The sequence below is a fragment of the Aulonocara sp. 'chitande type north' Nkhata Bay genome, linkage group LG5, assembly GCF_057382095.1.
Source record: "Aulonocara sp. 'chitande type north' Nkhata Bay isolate Kocher_YH1m ecotype deep benthic linkage group LG5, A_spYH_male_GT1.1, whole genome shotgun sequence".
Classification (NCBI taxonomy): Eukaryota; Metazoa; Chordata; class Actinopteri; order Cichliformes; family Cichlidae; genus Aulonocara; species Aulonocara sp. 'chitande type north' Nkhata Bay.
The window spans coordinates 46,741,300-46,764,384 of record NC_141348.1 but is presented as its reverse complement, the minus strand read 5'-3'; the positions used below and the strand labels follow the sequence as shown (position 1 = coordinate 46,764,384).

The window sequence follows — 23,085 nt, the reverse complement described above, 5'->3', positions numbered from 1 at the left end:
AGGCATTTCTGAAAACAGTAGTTTGTAAGGAGCGGGTCTAGGGCTGCACCAGTCTGGTCGTCATGGCAATGCTGTTTTGCATGAGAGGGTAGTCATGTGGGAACTAGAGGGTTCGCAATTTCCCCCCAGAGGCTTTCCAGTCTTAAGCAGTGCACTGTGAAGTTAATGAGAAGCCTTTGACACAAAACAAAAAGTCAGAATAATCAGATTAGCATATATCAGTAAACGGGTGAGATGTTATTTTGGGGGGAGTTACCGCAGTGCACGTGTCTTGTATCAGACCCCGATTGGTAAATGGACATGTCTTTCAAACTCCGTGCCTTCAGGCTTGCAACAGACTTTTTTGGTATGCTTATTAAAATTCATGAAAATCGAAACAACCCAGACATCATCATCAGAGGTTTTTTTTTTAAAGATTTCTATAAGATATTCAAGAGCTAAGCGGGAATGTATACAGCTGTCTTAGCAAGCCAATTACCCCTCATGATGAGTGAGCATCTTTCTGTGTGCATTAATTTCTTAAAGTCGGCTATACCGACTGCACTTGTAAAGGAGCATCCACTGCATATGCACTGTAAATGAGTTAGTTACATATTGTGAAATGTACATAAGTATATGACGTAAATTATAAATATTATTTTCAAACATGTCGATTTGAGCAGAAGAATATTGCACATCAGGGTTATTCATAAGTTGTTGACAGATCGACCACAGCAAGTATTACAGCTTTTAGGGAGAAGCTGCAACGACATAATATAAGATGTGTGTTTATAATTTAATAACATGTAGGGGGAAAACACGACAACTTTGTTCTTTTCCTGATCGTGAATCATCCTATTAATCGAGGCGTGTTGATCGAGGATCTTTGAACCCATTGATCAAGTTGTTCTTAAAAACAAATACCAAAAAACAACTCTTTGGCGCCATCATGTGACGGCATTATGTTACAACACAGTTACATGTTTTATTTAAAACTAATAAAAAAATGTTATTGAAGAATTTAAGATAATGCATGCGACAGCTAATATCGCGTTTAATAGGAAAATAAAATAAAAAGACCAAAGCCTTATTGAGTCTTATTGGATAAAAGGCGCGCATGCGTGAAAGCGGTGTTCGTTTTCGGGTATGATTGTTTTATTGTCTTCGGTAAGCCGGCGAACTCTTTTCAATTGACGCAGCAGTCGCACGACAGTCCACCTGCCGGTGCCTGTACACAAATCAAGGGCACACGCCGTCACATCAAGCTAGTGACCACATCGGCTTGGAAAGCTCCGCCGGCTGGGAGACTGCTGGCTCATCCATCGTCAGCTTTTGTCATAGTCAGACTCTATCCAGCGATAATTTGCACGTTTCATTACATTCTGTTGTGATTCGTTGGTCTTCTTTTTTCCCTCCCGGTGACCATGGCTGATCCCAAATACGCAAATTTGCCAGGAATTGTAAGTGGCTAACGCTAGCAGACAGATACTGCTAACTGGCAGTGCTATCTCCAGGCTTTGACAGCTAAGTTAGCTAACATCTCTGCCGTTTATTTCGTTGTCTGCTTTTTGTTTTCACTCACCGCGCAGCTGGCATTTACAGTTGTAATCCCGTAGTTGCTTTATTTTTCAGCTAATTCCCCGAGTTGTGCTACGGAACACCAGAAGCAAGGGTTAGGAGATAGTTGTTGTTGAATGGGCCGGGGCGTTGGCCAGGCAAGCTGTAATAACCGGGATGTCTAACTGTTCCTTATTTTGTTTATCTAATTGTTTGCACAGGCGTTTAACGAGCCGGACGTGTATGAAACCGGTGACCTTCCTGAGGATGACCAGGCTCAGTTTGAGTCGGTAAGTGGGCGCCTTTTCCCCCCAAGTTCCCTGTTCTTTAATTTTCTGCACATTCAGCTAACTAGCTAACAAGTGTTTACACGTAGGTTTATGATTGACAGTACGGAATAACAGCTTCTCACTTTTACTGTATAAATTACATGGCAAAGGGCGGATATGTCAGCGGTACTATGCATGTAAATAATCTGTCCCTGTGCCTTTCCTGTCCTTACCAACTCTGCAGGGCGAGTGAAATACTATTTGTAAGACGTGTACAAATACCCCGTTGTTGATGCTCTTGTTTAAAATATAGAGTTGAAGTAGTGAACTTTGTTCATATTTTATACAATACATACAGCTGACTTCCACACATTGTCCCTGTTATGTATGTTTCTTTTTTAAATTATTTTAATATGTTGACAGAACTAAGGCACAAGTGCATAATAAAAACAAAAATGTCAGTAGAAGCATTTTAAAATTGGATTCAGACACTTCAAGCATATCAGCAAACCAAACATTCAGGCACTGCCGTTGTCTTAGAAATCTCTTTTGCTGTCATCAATAGTGATCGAACTCTTGTGACTGCAAGAGTTCAGGCTTGTTTATCAGGACAGCTCTTGGTGAGCTGGTCTGACTTTGGTTTTAACCATGTCTGGGCTATTTTTTCAGACCAGCTGAGAGAATGCTAATTGGCATTTTCCTTCCATGTTTTCATGTTTGCTCTTCCTATTCCCTTGCCCTTGTTTTGACTCTTCCCCCACCCTCCTGGGACCCTAGTTTGTACAAGTAAGACTGGCTCAATTTTTCTCTCAGTGAGCTTAATGCTTTTTTTTAATGCATGTTTTTGTTTTTTTAAATTCCCATAGTCACTATTTCTGCCTCTAATGATTGGAATGATATGAGAAATAGATCAGCGACTCTCTTTGTGCAGTGTAATTCAACCCTTTTTGATTGTTGTGAAGTGGAAGGAATTGATTCTTTTCCTCCTATTCTTGCTGCTCTTTTAAAAATTTCTAAGGGATAATGGTGTTGGTGGTTATTCAGCAGAACTGATTTACTCTTTCATGCTTTGACAAAGCAGTGAGGGTTCAATTGTGTGCCTGTGTGAGCGTGAAGCTTTCGGCAGAATAAATGTGTTTATTTGTTCTAGGGATTTCTCTTTTTAACCTGCTGTCATGTTCTAATAATTGCTTCTTGGCTAACTCCACTGTTCTGACTAACTGGACATTTTAACGGCCTCTTTACAATGCGTGATAACTTCTTACAGGTTCATTGAGCAAAATGGATATAAAAGAAAGTCACTCACAGTCTGCAGTAGACCTTTTAAATGATCAATAATGAGACTCGTGAATGCCTATTGAGAATAGTTTGTTGTGCTTTACATAAAATAAGCAGAAATATGTCAAGTGCGCGTTCCACCTATGTTGTTCTCATGTTGTAGTAATGTAGCCAGACAAAAATGAAGCTTTGGAAATGGCTCTAGCATTGTGTGCTCCACAAAAGTGGTTTCTTAGCCATAGCTCCATAAGCTTGTTTTTGTTCTGTCACCATCCTTTTTGGTTACCTTAGGCAAAAACAATGTGGTTGTGTTGGCCACTGGTTTATACATAATTTCACCTAGGGGTGCAGCAAATTAGCATCTGTACTAATACTGACTAATGGAATGTATGCGGCATGTAACACAGATCAACATTGAGATGACTGCTTCTTTGCTGCTGTCATTATAAAATTCTTCCCTTTTTGGCAAACTACATACTAATTGTGTAGTGCCATAGCCAGCTTCCAAGAAAAATCTGTCGAATTAGGTAATCTCCAATTTGATGCTATATTTTTTTTTCTGATGAATTGATTTGCAGACTTTAGTTGAACTAAAACATTGTAAATCACACACTGTACTGGGGCTCTAACTTTGATATAGTTCACCATGTGCTTTGTTTTAGGTTAGCAGATTCATTTAGGATAAACTGCATGTGACTAACTAAGAACTTACTCCAGTTTAATGAGCTGAGGATACATGCATTTGGGGGTTTGACTTGTTTTAGACATCCTCACCCTCCATTCTGAATCATAATTAATGTTTTGAAACACCAGGCTCTTCATTACTATAAAAGGTATCATGAGGGAGAGAAACTTGGTGGTATTAAAGGACCACATTATCACGGTGAATTGGGAAAGACGGAAAGAACTCTGAGACCATCATAAACTGTCTGAGCAAAGTGTCTCCAGGGTGTTTGGCAGCTACTCTCAGAACACTGCTTTCTTTCTTATCTTTCCCCGACCTTGGCCAACTGTTCCTGTTGTGTGCATGGCATGTGATAACCACATTAATCTGTGTTGTCTCTCTCTCTCTCCCCCCTATTTTTTTTTCTCTCCCTCTGCTCTTCTGTTATTTTCTCTAACTCTTTGGAAACCCAAGGAGCTGGTAAGAGCCTGACTAACTCTCCTCTTCCTCCTCCTCCTCCATCATGTCATATGTGTAACTTGTCTAAGGTTTTGTCTCTTTTTATCCTGATGTTTGTGAGCCCACTCATAGCACCTTTGTGTTTGTGTCAGCACTGTTTTAATTCGACCCATTGCATGTGGTTCATCATAATTGATCACTAAAAAGTTTTGATCAAATGATCCATGGTATTTCCAATCACTAATCAAAACCTGTCATTTAGAAAAGAAAGTGTTAGTTACTTCCAGCTGTGGTTCTGCCTTTTCCATTCACTCCACATCGTTTTATCATAGTAAACCTGTAGCACACGGATGACATATTTGTTTGTAAAGATGACACTACAACCAGTCTTTGCTGAAACTATGAATGATCTTGAAATTATCTGGTTGTGTAAAAGCTGGACCAAATAATGGATGTGAAACTCTTGCAGATTCTGATGATTCATGGTTAAAATGGGTTTTAATTTCTATGGGTGTCTGGACTTGGTTGACAATAATACACATAATTCATGATCTTACCGTATGTTTCGGACCATAAGGCACACCGGACTATAAGGCGCATTAAGCGAAACAAAACAGTCAGATATGTCAAACTTTACTCAACGCATTCTTCTTCCTTACTCCACTTCCGTACCATTGATTCATTAATGTTGAATTCTCTGGCAGCTGCTCTATTCCCATGTTGTTGCAGTATGTTAATGACTAACCTCGCATTGCGGTTGATGGATTATCTCAGTTGTTCTACTGACTGAAGTTTGGTCTGTTTACAGCATCCTGCCATGCCACTGCATTTGTCCCTAACCTTCGGGAACCCTCACGTTAGCTTTTATCCAGTGGAAAAAAGTTAGCATTAGCACAACACGCATAGCTGTGTCGCTAGCAATCACGTAGCACATCATTATCTACCAGCTAGTCCAACTTCAGTAACCCTACAAAAGTCACTGCTGTTTAGTTTTCTGTCTTCATTTATGTTGGAAGTGATAGCAGAGCTGTACGTTTGAATTTTTTCAGAAATATCTCAGTCAGAACATGCTATATGTTTAGGTTGAAATTAGCAAGCTAACTTCCTGCTAACGTCTAACTCCATTAAATTTAATAAATTCTGTTTTCATGGATGCCTGGATGTTAAACTTAATTGTTACACCTGATAAAGCAACAACGCTGATCAGTTTATTAAAGATTAAAGAATTTAAACAGTTTTAACTCTCAGTGATGCCGCAGTGTTCGTTTGACTGTTGTACCTGAAGCGGACACAGTTTTGGACCCAGATTTCTCCTCGAGGCTCCTGACTACAGTAGCCGTAATGCTCAGACAATCCATTAAGTGTTGCAGCTTCGTAGCTTACCAAAGTCGTACTAAAACATTTTTTGACCGATTTTTGAGCGCCGTGTACCACATAAAATCGTTTCGAGCTCAGTAAGCACAACCAGAATTCATACATAAGGCTCACTGGTTTATAAGGCGCACTGTCGATTTTTGAGAAAATTAAAGGATTTTAAGTGTGCCTTATAGTGCGGAAAATACGGTAATCATATTTTTGGGCAGTGATCAGACCAAGGTTTCCTGTCCAAATTTACCAACCTTTCAATGTATTTTAAGTGTACCTGGGGCTTTGAGTCTTTTGGCTCACTGATTCAGTACGGCTAATATAACTGTGTGAGTTTGTTGATGTTCAGCTGACTTTATTTCCTGGTTTTTCAATGGCAGGAGGAGCTTTGCAGTGACAGCGTGGAGAGGATTGTGGTCAACCCCAATGCTGCTTATGACAAGTTCAAAGACAAGCATGTCAGCACCAAGGGACTTGGTCAGTTTCTCATTTTTAATTTAATAACGACGTATTAAGTTGAATAACAAAATATGTGGTGGTATACCACATCATTGCATTAGGTCACATGTTTCTTTATTACATTTTACATCCACTGTGTCTGTCAAATGCACCAATTTACTCCTGAGTTGAGTTACAAATTACAACATCCATGTGTTTTAAGAAAGTATTTATCCTTTATTAAAATGAAATTATATATTTGTGGCTGGTATTAAAAATGTACAGACTTGACTGGAAATTAGTGAATTATCGTGTCACATTTGTAGACAAAAAACAAAGTGTTACTTTAGTCTGTTGCTAACATATCTACCTCGTTAAGGTACAGAATGAAGAAGAGCTGCTTTGGCTTCAGTTAGTTAAGAGATTATTAATTGGTTCATTGAATTAAAGCCTATAAAGTTAACATATTGCTAAAATTGGCAAAAGTAATAAAAAAAGAAAAGTAAATGACACACATTCCTTTGCTTTGTCATTTATTCTCAGTGCTTCTTTGGCTGCCCTGTCTTTAAAATTTTCATCTGCTGTCATTTGTATTTAATTGTTGTATAAGATAAATTTCTTCTTTAGTGTAAAGAAAACAAACATCAATAAATACATGTAAAACAAATTAAAATATTTTATTCCTTCAGTTTGTGCTATAACAAATAGATTTGCATTCTTAGAAACATCAGTTTCAGCTTTTAATGTCGTGTTTGTCACTTTCTCTCTCAACACATTTGTCCTTTCTTTTTCCAGACTTTTCAGACAGAATCAGTAAAAGCAGAAGAGTTGGCTATGAGTCAGGAGAATTTGAGATTGTGAGTATATTCTGTTCAGCAGAAGAACATTACTTTGTTCTCACAAAAAGACTTTTTATTTTGTTCACTCTTGTGTTTGTCATTTCTGATAAAAGTCAGAGAGCATGTGATGCTAGTGGTGTGATCATTTCTCTCAGCTCTTTTGTATATTGAGTAATATTCATTCAGTTTCTCTGCTCTGTGGCTTAGCTTGGAGAGGGCTGTGGAGTGAAGGAGACGCCTCAGCAGAAGTATCAGCGCCTAGTGAATGAGATCCAGGAACTCACGCAGGAGGTGGACACCATCCAGGTAACCTGCAAGCAACAGACGTGTACACACGTCCAAAAGAGCGTGTGAGGGATGATCATTCTTCTACCTGTATTTTAATGTTAGTAGCCTTCCTCCACATTGCTCATAGATCATTTAGTATTGCATTTATTGAAGGGAAGATCAACCATTGAGTTGGAACAATTTCAGCAAATCTAATCCAAAGCCTAATCTGATGAATACCTGAGTGTTAGTGAGAAGAGGGTTCATCTTAAAATGGCATAGCAGGTTGGCTAAACTGGCTGGTGCCACCAAGGCAAAGACTAGTGAGCTTCCTGAAAGCCTGCCTCAGGTATGCTTTTATCAACACCTGACTAGGTGTGGCCAATTAGCACCAGCTGAACACACTGAGGAGATTAGGGGCTGCAGAGGGGCGTAACAATGCACTAAAGCTAAAGCACACTGTGAAAATTTGCTAGATTACAACCAACAATGTTGATTAACAAAGTTTCCTTCCTGTCATCGTGCAAGAAATGGCTCACCCTCAAATTTAAATTTTATTTGTCGCACACACAACCATACATATTCATACATAAGGCACACGGGATTATAAGGGGCACTGTCGATTTTCAGAAAAATCAAAGGTTTGATTTTAAGTGTGCCGTATTTTCCAAACAACACGGTAATAACGACGGCCCGCTAGCATGCGCTACCAAAAATAGTGCTTTGTTGTGTATCTGACGGACGAAAGCTAAACCAGTTCCACACCAGTGAAGTTGCAGCATTTCTACAAACCAGTTCTGGTTCATCTGTTTCATTTAACGATCCACTTTCGCTCTACTCATTCTGCGTCGCCGCCATGTGTATATGTAAACATAGGCACTGCGCATGCGCGTTTTACCCATATTCTATCGCAATATGTCATTTTCCTATCGTTGCCCAAAATTACACAGGTATTACCGGTATGATATAGCCCAGCCCTAGTCCATCATAATCTTCCTAGCTTTGGTCTTGCACCGCTTGGTGTAGATGGACAGCAGGTCAGGAAGCTCTGATCGAATGATGCGTTCGGCTGAGCGCACCACTCTTTGCAGATCTTGTCTGTCCTGCTTGGTGCTGTTCCCAAACTAGGTGCAGATGTTTCCCATCAAGACTCTCTCGATGGTGCAGGAGTAAAAGTTCTTGAGCACCCTCAGCAGCAGGTGGAAGTCTCTAAGGCTTCTGAGGAAGAAGAGACACTGGTGGGCTTTCTTAACCAGAGTGTTAATGTGGCAGGACCATGACAGGTCCTGAGTGATGTGGACACCCAGATACCGTAAACTATCCACTCTCTCCACTGGCGTGCCACTGATGATGAGGGGCTTATAATTCCTCGCCTGCTTTGTAGTGAAGTCCACGATCAGCTCCTTAGTCTTGCTGACATTTAGGAGGGGGTTAATTTCCTGTCACCAGGTCTCCAGGTTCATAATCTCCTCCAGGTAGGCCTTCTCGATGTTGTCAGAGATCAGGCCCACAACAACAGTGTCGTCAGCAAACTTGACAATGGAGACAGACAGGGGAGGCGGCGTGTGTTTAATGGTGAACAACAACTGGTGCAACAGTGCGAACGTTGTTCCTCTCACACGCTCCTGCACACCAAATCTGGAACTACTGTCCATCATGTGTCGTCCTTTTTATCTACCTCGGGAATTTACATCGGTCATTGTAAGTGCCGTTTATATTCCACCACAAGCGGACACGGTCACCGCCTTATGCGAGCTGCATGAGGCACTCACACAGCACCAGACACAACACCGGGACGCTGCGCTTATTGTGAGGGGGGACTTTAATAGCGCCAACCTCAAACGCGCAGCGCCGAACTTTTATCAACACATCACCTGCCCCACCAGGGGTGAAAGGACACTGGACCACTGCTACACTACGGTCAAGGACGGCTACAAGGCACAATCCCGCCCTCCGTTTGGCAAATCTGATCACGCCGCCATCTTCCTCATGCCAAAATATAAACAAAGGCTGAAACAGGAAGTTCCGGTTCAGAGGAAGGTCGCGCGCTGGACGGATCAATCGGTGGCCGCGTTACATGACGCACTCGATGACGCAGACTGGGGCATGTTCAGAAACAGCTCCGACGATGACGTCAACGTGTTTACGGAAGCGGTTGTGGGATTCATCGGGAAACTAGCGGATGATACCGTGGAGACAAAGACTATCACAACGTTTCCCAACCAGAAGCCGTGGGTGGATAAAACCATCCGCAACGCTCTGAGATCCCGCACCGCTGCCTACAACACGGGACTCACAACGGGGGACATGGACCCGTACAAAGCCGCGTCATATAACGTGCGGAGGGCGGTGAAAGAGGCGAAGCAGCGCTACGGGAGGAAACTAGAGTCACAACTCCAACAGAGTGACTCTAGGAGCCTGTGGCGGGGACTAAGGACAATAACGGACTATAAAGCACCAACAACCGGTATGACGAACGCGGACGTGACTCTGGCAGACGAGCTGAACACTTTCTATGCTCGCTTCGAGGCTGCAGCTAAGGTCAAATTCAAATTCAAATTTTATTTGTCACGTACACAGTCATACACAGTACGATATGTAGTGAAATGCTTGGACAACTGCTCGTGACCTAAAGAGAACAAAAAAGGAAAAGGCTATGAATAAGATAGGAAATAAATATGAAAAATTAAAAAGGGTAAATTTAACTAAGAAGGAATAAAATATAAATTAAGGTTAAAAATGAAATAACTGTACAACACAAATTAGAATGAAGGGTAATTTAACTGGGAAGGAATAAGATAAAATATATAAATTAAAGTTGAAAATAAAATAACTGTACAACAAAATACACAATATAGAACTATATAAGAATGTATGAAGAAATCTAAATATAAATAAATATATACACAATAACAGCAGCTGTACAAGTATTAACTGGAAATGAAGAATATAGTGACCAGTGTTGTGCAAAAACAATGTCCAGAATGTCCAGTGTGTGTGTGTAAGAACCATATGTGTGGGTCAGTACTGTGTGGTGGTGTGATTGAGAGACCGTATCGCCTGCGGGAAGAAGCTCCTCCTCAGTCTCTCTGTGTTGGTCTTCAGGGAGCGGAATCGCTTTCCTGACCTCAACAGAGAGAACAGTCTGTTGTTGGGATGGCTGAGGTCCTTCACCATCTTCCTGGCCTTGGTCCAGCACCGCCTGCTGTAGATTGAGTGCAGGTCAGGGAGCTCGGAGCGGATGGTGCGCTCAGCTGACCGCACAACCCTCTGTAGAGCTCGTCTGTCCTGCATGGTGCTGTTCCCGAACCAGGTTAAGATGTTTCCCGCCAGGATGCTCTCTATGGTGCACGAGTAAAAGTTCCTGAGCACCTTGGAGGGCAGTTGGAAGTCTCTCAAGCGTCTGAGGTGGTAGAGACGCTGTCGGGCCTTTTTCACCACGGTGTTGATGTGACAGGACCATGACAGGTCCTGCGTGATGTGAACTCCGAGGTATTTGAAGCTGTCCACTCTCTCCACTGGGCACTCGTTGATGACGGGGGTCTGGTAGTTCCTCTCCTGCTTAGTGCTGAAGTCCACTATCAGCTCCTTTGTCTTACTGACGTTTAGAAGGAGGTTGTTCCTCTGGCACCAGTTCTCCAGATTCCTAATCTCCTTCAGGTAGGCCGTCTCGTTATCAGAGATCAGGCCCACCACGACGGTGTCGTCAGCAAACTTGATGATGGTGGTGGAGCTGGTAGTGGCCACGCAGTCATATGTGTACAAAGAGTACAGCAGGGGGCTCAGAACACACCCCTGGGGGGCTCCAGTGCTGAGAGTGGTGGAGGCTGAGACATGTCCGCCCATCCTTACTGCCTGTGGTCTGCCAGTTAGGAAGTTGGAGATCCACTGACAGCAGGCGGTGCCGGACCAAGGCCAGGAAGATCGTGAAGGACCTCAGCCATCCCAACAACAGACTGTTCTCTCTGTTGAGGTCAGGAAAGCGATTCCGCTCCCTGAAGACCAACACAGAGAGACTGAGGAGGAGCTTCTTCCCGCAGGCGATACGGTCTCTCAATCACACCACCACACAGTACTGACCCACACATATGGTTCTTACACACACACTGGACTTTCTGGACTTTGTTTTTGCACAACACTGGTCACTATATTCTTCATTTCCGGTTAATACTTGTACAGCTGCTGTTATTGTGTATATATTTATTTATATTTAGATTTCTTCATACATTCTTATATAGTTCTATATTGTGTATTTTGTTGTACAGTTATTTTATTTTCAACTTTAATTTATATATTTTATCTTATTCCTTCCCAGTTAAATTACCCTTCATTCTAATTTGTGTTGTACAGTTATTTCATTTTTAACCTTAATTTATATTTTATTCCTTCCTAGTTAAATTTACCCTTTTTAATTTTTCATATTTATTTCCTATCTTATTCATAGCCTTTTCCTTTTTTGTTTTCTTTAGGTCACGAGCAGTTGTCCAAGCATTTCACTACATATCGTACTGTGTATGACTGTGTACGTGACAAATAAAATTTGAATTTGAATTTGACAACTGTTCATGCTCATTGCAGTAAATGTTTCTGTATTGTTCACATTAAGTTTTATTTGCAATTCTGTATTTTTGATTGGTTAGCGAGCAATATGGTCTAGAAGTAGATCCATATGCCTTTATTTACAAAAGCTAATCCAAAAATATTATATGATCAAATAATAATGCAAAAATATTAGTGTTTGATACTGCACTACACACAGATTGTATTACCTGGCATCAAAGATGTATGTGTCTCTCTGCGTCCAGGCTGCCACAAAGGAAAGTAATGCAGAGGAGCGCCTCACTCCAGTGGTGCTGGCCCAGCAGGCAGCCCAGCTCAAACAGCAGCTGGTTTCAGCCCATCTCGACTCACTGCTTGGACCACAGGCACACATCAACCTGGCTGACCCAGATGGCGCACTGGCCAGGTGAGTTGGCTGGAGTTAACAAGACAATGAAGCACAAACGAGGGCAAGCACCTGGAACCTGAAACTTAACACCACAGTCTGTTAGATCGTGCCAGCACTGTGATCTGAGAAACTGAAATGCTTGGGAAGAAAGAGGGTGCTCTGGAGAAATGGAGAGAATAAGAGTGATTGATATGGGAATTGGATTTTCCAAGCTTTAACCAGATATAATGAGATGGAGTAGTAAGGAAATAAGATTAATTGTACACATAAATGTTGCTGATCTCAAAGGGCATAGCTACCAGGAGCACAACACAACTAAGTGACAGATGATTGAGGGAGGGGAAATTAACTAAAAGGACACAAATCTTTGAAAAATGCCAGCGCCCAACTGAGCATAAGCAAAGGAAGCCGTGGGCTTAAAAGGGGAAAACACAAATGAGAGAAAGTGAGGAAAACACCTTCACAAACCTTCACTTGCAGTTAATAACACTGACTTAAAGGATTGAGAGGGAGGGAGGACCACACTCATGGCAGCACATGGGGTTGGTAACAATGGTGAACATATTATCCCTTTGTGTCTTTCTTCCCTTCTCATAGGCGTCTGCTCACCCAGCTGGAAGCCGCTAAGGGCAGCCGTGGCAGCTCTGCAGGAGACTGCAAGCCGACAGCATTAACTAAGGGCCCAGATGGAGTGGTACTCTACGAGTTACACAGCAGACCAGAGCAGGAGAAATTTAATGAGTCTGCCAAGGTAAAGAGGAAAGAGAGGTGGATAAATGTCTGTGATGAATGCACACATAAAATGAGGCTGTATGGTCTCCTCGGCCTGCTTTGTTTCTGTTCTTCTGAGTGGAATGTCAGAATACTAGATGGCAATAAGCAGGACAAAAGGAGGAAGGCATACATGTGGGTGTTTGTGTGTCTCTTGTGGGATGCTTGTTGTCACTGCCAGCCATGTGTTGCCCTGTTCCGTCTCTGTAGATGGCGGAAGTGGAGAAGCGTCTAGCTGAGCTGGAGATGGCTGTTGGCTCAGGATCAGACAAGCAGGTACACACACAGTCCCGCTGTCTCTCTCTCTCTCTCTCAAACACACACACACACACACACACATTGTCTTCATGGGTCTTTGCTCTCATTCGCACTAATTCTGTGTGCCTGTCTCTATGTCACACTCACAACAGAATTTTCTTGCTTCTGTTTTCAAGTAAAATAAAAAATAAAATATTCCACTTGATTTATGTAAATTCAAGCGGTGGCTTTGTTGTTTCTTGTTAAAATGCATTTTTCCCTCTTCACATTTACTTTATAGGGACCTCTGAGTGCTGGTGCTCAAGGAACCAGTTTGATGGTAAGAACACACTGTGGAGTTTGTCTCTCTATTCAAAACTCTGGGTATCTGATGTGCAGCCAGAGAACTGGGTCATACTTCAAAGGTGACATCAGTTCCTTCAAGTTTGTTTATTGCTGCTGTGCCAGTAGGAGGAACAAAAACCTAAAGTTTTGTGCTTGATCTTATATATAAACTTGTCCTCCTTTGTATCAGGACACCATAGAGCTCCTGCAGGCAAGGGTCAGTGCTCTGGACTCTGCTACTCTGGATCAAGTGGAGGCAAGACTGCAGGTGATTACTCCCCGTACAGCATTACAGCACAGTGTTAGGAGGAGGCAGCCTTTCCATATGAAGTGACAAGACAGTTGCATCTTGATTACATTCGTACATCAGTTTTTTTTCCTAGATGCATTTTGGTTTGAAAGGGTAGTGGGTTTTGGTTTTTGTATATATTTTGCTCTCTTTTGAGTTTCATCCATTGCGTTTAGTACAGAAGCAGGCCTGGATGTGTCAGTTGGAGGGGCATCTGGACTGTAGCTTTTGTATCTAACAAAAACTAAAAAACATTTTGCTTTTCTGCAAGAACTCATCCCATTTCTCTATAGCAGTTATTCACAAAATCAAGAGCGCTGCAGCCCACTTAAAAACTATAAAATCCAACCGGAATTTAAATTTGTCTTAAATCTTCAGTCTAATCAAAATATAACAGAAAATTATGTATTTCTTTGAAAATTGTATTTTAAAAAAAATAGCAACAAATGGTTGGCTTTAAATTCCTAATGCTAATCCGGTCATATGCATATTGTTAAGGCCAGTGTAGCCCACCTGCCACTGGGACACAAACTTCAATACAAGAGCATTCAGTTTTTGCCCAGAATAAAGAGTAATATCACAAACTAACCACCGCCTAGCACCAGTTTTCATTCAGTTTTTATGTAATTAAATTAATATAAATATGTAACTGTACATACTTGTAAGTAATTTCAAACTGCGGCCCAGCTGCAGTTCCTTTGTGGCCCAAAAAGTCACTCTGAGGAGGTCTTTAGGTCACTGCTTGCTTTTTAAGAACAACATATACCTGAAACCTAAGGAGAACGTTCAGAATGGAGGGTATTACACAAAGCTTAGGTCGGTCCAGCTTTGAGTCAGTGCTTTTATAGTTTGTGCCTTAATGTTTGGCTACTTTGTTGCTCAGCTGATAAATATCTTTAGTTTTAAAATATGCCACAGTGACCATGATGTTGGGTTACTTGTGACATAGTTTGCAGTGAAACACTAGTTGCCCCTGAGTGGTACCTCTTGCAAAATTAGAATAGATTACCGTATACGTATAATGTATTTTTTCTCTCCTGCAGAGTGTCCTCGGGAAGATGAATGAGATTGCTAAACACAAGGCAGCGATTGAAGACGCTGAAACACAAAACAAGGTTAGTGACCCCTGACCACCTTCAGTATCGAATAAAGGCTGTAATAATTGCAGATCTGTTTCTTTACAACTTCCAGGCTCAAACTGACCGCATGTGATTTGTCTACTTTGAGGCTGTTTCAGTAAATGTTTCTTCTGGACAGACATTTGCAATCATTAGAGCTGAAATGTTTTCATCAGTGTTAAGGTTCTCGTTCCAATAAGTGTATATTTACAAAAGTCTGGTAACAAGTGGGAAGAATATTGTTTATACAATTTCAGCTTAATGCTGATATTTCAAACTGCCCACATTCATAGCCAAACATTCATAAGAGCCAAACCAAAGTGTAATTGAATAGTTTGTTTTTAGTTTGTTCTTTCTAAATAATGAATCGATTCAGGATCTGACTAACAGATTTCATGCATTCACGTGTTGTATATGTAGTTGACCAGCAGAGGGCAGGCTATGCTAATTATATAATTTCTATGAATAACGGTATAAATGGTTGGTTTGTGTTAGGTATATTGCTGTTTTAGAAAAATATTGTATTTGACCATCTGACAGCTTCTATAAAAATCATTAAATGTGTTTTGGTTTTTTTTTTATCTGCCAGGTGTCAAAGTTGTATGATGTGGTGCAGAAGTGGGATGCCATGTCCACTTCCATACCTCAGGTGGTGCAGAGGCTCGTTGCTGTGAAGGAGCTCCATGAGCAAGGTAACACGCAGGAACTGAAACTGCTCCGTCCATTCACACAAAACCATGAAATGCAGAAGGTGCTGAGGTGTTTCAGGGGTGTAGGAGCTTATTAAAACTCTAACATTAGATGAATGTACTTGGTTAGTGTGTGCCAGTAATTGGCCAATATTGTAATAATGTTGCTCTTGGGGCAAATTTCCCCCCGGTAAGGATCACAATGGAAACATGGATAATTTATGTGCTCTTCTTTTATGTAAGGGGAGACGAACCTTGAAATGACACCCATGAGAGTTCAAGGAGAGAATGTATGTAGGTTAGCGGGGATGGGATGTGGCGTTAAAGGCTGAAAATATGTTGGGTGTTGCCACAGAACATAACAGGGTGTGAACCCAGATCACGTTCCAGGCAGCATATGTGTTGGAGAGTAACATTTGCATCCACTGTGGAAACGTCTGAGAGCGAGACATAAGATGAAACTAAGGGAAAACGGGATTCAAATAGATAATGGAATTAGCCTAAACCGTGCCGTTCTATTATAACAAAGGGCAAAAAATCACTGAGAGGGGAGACTCAAAATGGTAACGGAATTAAACTAAATCTTGCAATACTGCTAAACACCCCCTTGGGGTAACAGAGATGCATGATATTATATATATCACATTATCATCTTTTTATTATTTAGCACATGAAAGCGGAACCTTGGCATTAATAGATTATATTGATAATTCAGTTCTGAGAGCTGAAGGAGGTCATTTATCATCCAGCCTCTCTCTGCACCGATCTGTCACACATTGCAGCTTCTTTGCTCGACAGAGCTTAGCTGCACCTTTTTTCTTCTGATCTTTCTTTACCAATAAAGGAAAACTTGAAAAAGAAAATACTTAGTTTAATCTTTCAAGCTGCCGTTCATCACTGTTAGATTAGGTTTGCATCAATTCCTTTGCCCTTCTCCTTCAGCTGACAACAAAGACATTTCATTTTTTAGCAGATGTTTTGAATTTAAGGATTACTTACTTCCTGTCCTTTATCTAATTCTCCCTTTTCACTTCAACCCTCTATCTCACAGCCATGCAGTTTGGCCAGCTGCTGACACACCTGGATACCACTCAGCAGATGATCAACAACTCCCTGAAGGACAATAATACCCTGCTAACACAGGTGAGAAGTTCATAGACCTGTTGAACAATTGTAGCAACATAAATAATTTCTAAGCGCTGCAGGGAGAGTAGAACTCAGCAGTTTTATCCACTTAAACGGTCAGCTTGAATGAGCCACTGCAGCCATGGTAAACTTGGCACTGGCCAGCAGAAATGTGTCACAGTTCGATATAAAAAGACGCCAGCAGTTATACAGTTGCTGTCGTTTTATAGAAACGAACGTTTCTGCAGTAATTGGTAGAAACTTTGTGAACCACTTTTTCACAATAGCAGATGAAAATGTTAGATTTGGTGTGAAAGAAAAACTTGACATGTTCAAACACTTGGCCGTAACCTCTTTGTATGTGTAGTGAATGAGTGGAAAAAGTGTCCTCTAATACCCTTCAGAGTGCACAGCCGAGGCAGCTTTTCACAGCTAGAAGTAGCAATCTAACCAACTACAGCTTCCCATTACGAGGACAGAAGCTCTGTAAAGCCTCTCAGGCAATAATCAGTCTGTGCTTTCACAGTTCAAGGCTTCTGGCAGGAGGGACCAACCAGTGCCTCAATCCAGTAAAATGTATTTTGTTTTTCTTTACAATGTTTTGGTGTCACAGAGGCTAGTTAAGTCTGACATTTCAGTTTCTTATCAACACTGAAATGTTTGTTTTTGGTTTTTGTGTAGCCTTCTGAAACAATATTGTCTAATAATAATTGTCATCAGTGAAGGTTGGGCGATCGGACGAATATATCGACCAATCGACGATAGGCTGAGTCTTTCACCGATCATTTTTACAAGAGCAATGTTATGTATTTATTTGCCCATGAGTGAGTTTGCTAATAATATTGGTTGAAGTTAAGAGAAGCAGTCAATAGAAGAAATAATAGCAGTGTTTTAACAGCTCCCTCTTCCAGCTGCAAACAAATGCAGCGATTCATTTACTCAAACTCATAACAGAAAGAAAGATGGTAGCCCATGTTCAGAAAAAACAAAAACATTTTATTTAGATTAAAAAAAAAAACAAAACCCCAAAACGGTGGGGAGGGAAACAAAGAGAAACTGTCTTCTTTTTTTTCCACTCTAACCGTGTTTACAGGCCGTTCCAGTGTTTGTCTTACACACTAAACCAAGCAACAAATCCAAAATTAAACAAAAAGTAAGTTAAAAATCAAAATGTCTCTTCCAGCGAACACATATAAATAAATGACTAATCCAAAAAGTAGCTATATTAATTCTGAACCAAACAAGAAAAGAATGTAAAATATTACATTGCTCCGCCCATCAAAAAGTCACCTGCGCGAATATATCATGTATCGTCTATTGGAAAATTTTTACATATCGCCCAACCTTATCATCAGTAGCACTTTTCCTACATGACTCAGGTATATGAATGTTTAACAGGGCTGCACCTGATTGGTATTTTGTTTGAATTATGGCAAAGGTTTCCATATTTAAGCACCTTCCTTTCTTTTCTCTTACCGATTATTTAGCTTTTTCCTTACATCCTCTCTCCCCGTCCCATCAGTCTCTCGCACGCACTTCTGGAGTTAGCATTCTCTCTAATTCTTCTTCTTTTTTTACCAGGTTCAGCAAACGATGAAGGAAAATCTTGTGGCTATAGAGGAGAACTTTGCTGCACTAGACCAGAGGATGAAGAAGCTTTCAAAATAAACGGTGGCAGAGTTTTAGAGACCGGGTTGTTTTTATAATTATTAGATTAGAAAATTCTACCATTCCTTTTGGACCTTCATGCGATTTTTGGTAAAATGAAATGGATGAAAAGAAAAACGGTGTAAAGCGGTGTAGAAATAAAGATCTATTGTCTAAGTTGATCTAAGTTGTTGTAGCTGAAGCACGTATGTGCGAGCATCAGGGCCGTGTCACCGAAGGACAGCTTGTAAATATGCCTGTGTACCTTATTGTTTCTTCACGCTCAGTCGCTTGTAACTATATTATTATGACTGAGACAGCAGACACCACAGACAAACTTTTAATCTGCTTTGTCATTGCCTACAAGTTCACTGTATTGTTCATCTGTGGTCATGGAAACTGATCAATAAAACAAAGTGCTGTAAGGCCCGCCTCCTTTCATTCCTTTTATTTTTTAAACATGTAATTATTGACCTAGCTTCCTGTCTGAAAAACTAAGTTTTGTGAAATACTGATGATCAAATGTTTTCCACCCTTTAAACAAAAAGATCCTGGTCATCAGTAATTAGCTGTTGGTATTATGCTTTTAATAAGAAGCTGTAGGAGACACAGATGGCTAATTGAATTCTAAACTGACCTGTCAAAATAAAGTCTTCATTTGTGGTTGTGCTCAATATGTATGACCACTGGGTGGCAGCATAGCATCAAGCCCAAACAGAATCCTAGGACGAGGCCAAATAAACCCATAAAAGCAGATTAGTCACCCACTTTGACATATTTGTTTCTAATTAAGCTTCCCATATTTTATTACACATACCCCAACTCTGATTTTTAGGTCTAGACTCTAAATCCACCCTCATTCTGTGGCCTGTAACTCTGTTTGTCTCCTGCTTTTCTCTGTTTGTTGTTGTCGTCAGCATGTCTCTGCTTGCTGCTTCTAATTTTCATATTCATATAAGTATGTATGTATAAATGTACATGCTTTGTACAGCACCGAAAGCTGTGTAAATGGGATTTATAGAAATACATTCTACTTGCTCATGTTTACTTTCTAATTTCGTAAATCGTAACTTGATATTTTTAACTAGTTGGGGTTAAGTTGGTGGGGAAAAAAAGGAAAAAAACTTAAGAGTTATTTAACACAAAACCGTGTTTCATTACAAATCGTTATGTTATTTGACCTTTACTTCATGTCCCTCCCTGTCTCTCATAGCATTCTGCTTGTCATAACAGGGCAGTATTACAAAACTTCACAGGACAGTTATTTTAAAAAAAATTAAAAGGTTAAGTATTGTAGAAACTGTTGCACTAGAATAAAGGCAAACAGCAAAGTTAAAGCAGGAACAGAAAGCACCCAGTCGAGTAGAAACCTAAATGTAAAAGGATTATTTCTGTACGCTGCCTTTTGACAAGTAAAAACAGGAGCCACTAAATGAATTTAAGGTCAGTCTCAAATCCATCTAGTAGTTGTGCGTGTGTAAAAAGCATTTATTCAAAAAGCTGGCTCCTGTCTGAAGTCAAGTGATGGGATTAGTGACAAAGGCCGACAGATAGCATACAGCAGGGCGAGGATCAGGTGCTTGTGGTGAGTCATTCAGATACATCAGCCCCTGCGAGTTAGGTAACAGCGAGCCTCTCGCAAGTGGATTAATAGTTTACTGAGCTACGAACATTGCCCCAAAAGAAACACGCAGCCAGAAGTTAGGTTTCATGCCTTTGACATGCGCTCCATTTTTGGACTCGTGTACTTAAACCTGACCCTGAATTAGATACGACGTTTGATAAAGCCTCTGTTACCAAGCCTGTGGATCATTTCTTTACTTTAGCTGATTATTATGTCTGTGTCTCTCAGCCTATATTACATCTGTCCTTTTATTCCAAAGAGTTATGTGCTGACTGTGGACTCCAGCTTACCAGTTTCCCTTACATGTGGGAGAGCTGCCTGCTCGGACAAGACGTATCAAGTGTAAGTTTCAGGGAATTAGTTCCACAGATCCAACTTAGAAGGGAATGCCACAGATGAGCACAGAGACGTACAGTGTACTGTATATCATGTTATACCACATTTGTCCTTCTATTTCGGGTGCGCTAGATTGGGTCAGCTCAGCCCCATCTGTTAAGAGACACTTTAACACGATCACAAACTGACTATTTAGCAAGAGCACAAAGTATTTATTGAACAGCTGTATTATCTTTTAATGTGGAAATTTAAGGAATGATTAAATACATTTTAAGAGAAAGGTTTAAATCCAAAAAGCACAAACAATAAATATTGTCTCTGCAGTATAAATGTAGCTGCTTAAATACTGAATGTCAGCACCAGAAGCTTTTACTCTACTGGACAAAGTAAATATTAAAGTCCTCTGGCAGCACAGAGCAGCTGAACACAGAGGAGGCAGAAGGGAGCACCAATTGCTCTAAAATCTCTGTTTCTGGTGCTGATATGGGAAAAACTAGAATGAGAGGAAGAAAAGGATGGTGTAAGAGCCTGGAGTGTGTGTTTCGCTGCCAGAATACCCACCTGTTCAGACAGGCGTTTAAAGTTTAATGCGCTACAGTCTTTCGCTTTAGCTTTTTGTTGTTGTTATTGTTTTTATCCCTTTTTTTCAATTTCTCTTTTATCTTTGACATATGAATGAAGAAATCCAGAATAATGCATGTAGATAATAACAGCTCTGCCGTGCTGTAAAGATTTTCGATATAATCGTGAAATTTTAATTTAATTTAATTTACCACCCTGTTACTTCCACCTCAGAAATAACAAATAGAACAATTAATAAAAGAAGTCCAAAAACCTGAATGGGTTTGAAGGAGAGAAGAGGTGAGTGGAGAAGAGCTTTTACGGGTTTTACAGTCGTGCGGCACAATGAGGCTTGAAGACGGGGTACAGATGGGTGAGGCTCAGAGGTAAGCAGGGCTAAACACGCTAACAAGATTGTCTGCGAAGTCATCCCAAAGCTCCGAACACACAAATCTCACCAGGCAGATGTGATGCATAGCTGATGAATCTGGACGAGCTGTGATTGAGTGCTGAAATCATTTCAAACTTTAAGAGCTCTGAGATAGTTTGCTGCTTCGCGTGAATGCTGGCTGTCCTGTATTTATAAATGAAATGATAGATGGGGAAAGTTCCTGAGGGGAAAACTGCAAATTAGTTGATTAATGGGCATCAGCACACAATAGAGAATTGCATTATTGGTCTCAGCTGAGATGAGCATTGACAAGAGAGATGAATGTAGTAACTAAAGAGGCCTCGAAGCTTAATGACAAAGCTAAAAAAAATATATATATCTGTTGGCAAAATTTGCCTTAAAAAGTATAACCAGTGTATGTTTGTCTAAGAACCACTGATTATTGTGTACTAATTTAGGATTTGGTTAATGCATTTTACACTTTACAAGAAGGTCTCTCTGTTTGTTGTCAGGGTGACCAAGAAAACAGTTAAAACACACCATGAGAAAGAGCAAGGCAGGATACAAAAAAGGGATTTACTGTATCACCAGCACTTGTTAACAGCTGTATCAGTTGGTCTCAGTTCAGAGGGATTCCGACAGCTGGTGTGTGTGTGTGTGTGTGTGTGTGTGTGTGTGTGTGTGTGTGCGTGTGTGTGTGTTTGTCGGGAGGAACTGGGTGTGGAGTCTTGACCAAGGGCATAGGACAGAAAGAGGGGAGCGTGGTATAGTGGCTGGAAAATTCTCCAGACTCTTTCTGCCTGTAAAACAAAAGTCAAGAGTTTATTTTCAAGAGATAACAACCACTGTCCCTTTAATTTCATTTACCTTATTTTGCTGTCCTTGCTGATTGTTTATTACATTTCAAGCACAAAGGCTTCTTTTAAATCTGTGTGGCAGCACAACAAAGAACCATATTTTCTGCATCGATAACCCCGTAAAGGCTGGGTTCTTTCACTTGTCATATTTCTAATAAATAAATATAAACATAATATTACTTTACCGGGCTGTTTCTTGCTTTATTTTGTGTGAACTGTGAAACACAATTGTGTTGTTATTATGTTGGTTTCACAGAAATAGTTTTTAAAAAAAGAAGGCAAAAACATATTCAGCCAACATCTCCAAAAGCTGATCCACACAAGCAGACAATTTAGACTCTGCAGGACTTGTTTACACTCTGTTACCTCAGAGCATGAAAAGGAACAGAAAAACAAATGCATTGTCTATACCAGTCTTTATCTTTGTTTTATTTTTTACTTTTTGAAATTATATATATTTTTTAAAAAGGTGACAATCGATTAGAAAGCAGGGGTCATCGTCATTAGAGCGTAATAACAGTCTAAAAAATATGCAACCTAGATTTGGGGTTGTAAACAGTGTTTTATAATGACTACAACACAGACGATGGGACTGACAAAATAAACAGACGTGGTGGAGAGGGAGGGGTGTAGCGAAAGTATGCTCAACTACTCAGCAACAGCCACTCAAGTCGTGACGTGTTCACGGTGCTTCCTGCAGCGCCTTAACCCGGGTCCTAGAGACAGTATTTGAGCTTTCTATTCGCTACTTGGCGCTGTTGCTATGGGGCTGTGCATGTTGAGGCGTGCACGTTGCACCGTGCATGGAAAACAGTTTGCGTGTGCTGACTGAGAGTCTAAGGTTGGGGCAGAAAGTGTCAGGAGCAGGTTAAAGAAACCGCATCGAGAGCATAAACATGATGAAACCAGATTTGATTCCGCCACTTTTTATTGTATTTTTTTTTTATTGTTGCTGTTGTTATTGTTGTTTACCTTCTTTAATGTCGACGATCCAACATTGTGACTACCGCAGGACAGTGAAGCATGGCTCCC

At 40.6% G+C, this 23,085-nt stretch overlaps 1 protein-coding gene across 1 annotated transcript; it reads left to right on the top strand.

Annotated features, from left to right (window-relative positions):
• Positions 1-1,132: 1,132 nt before the first annotated feature.
• Positions 1,133-18,699, top strand: LOC147331513 (dynactin subunit 2). Its single transcript, XM_086293907.1, has 14 exons — positions 1,133-1,439; positions 1,758-1,826; positions 5,952-6,048; positions 6,805-6,866; positions 7,056-7,154; positions 11,921-12,081; positions 12,661-12,814; positions 13,045-13,110; positions 13,373-13,411; positions 13,607-13,684; positions 14,749-14,820; positions 15,413-15,515; positions 16,564-16,655; positions 18,219-18,699. Exons 1-14 carry the CDS (start codon positions 1,404-1,406, stop codon positions 18,303-18,305), a joined length of 1,215 nt encoding a protein of 404 aa, XP_086150033.1. The 5' UTR covers positions 1,133-1,403; the 3' UTR covers positions 18,306-18,699.
• Positions 18,700-23,085: the final 4,386 nt, after the last annotated feature.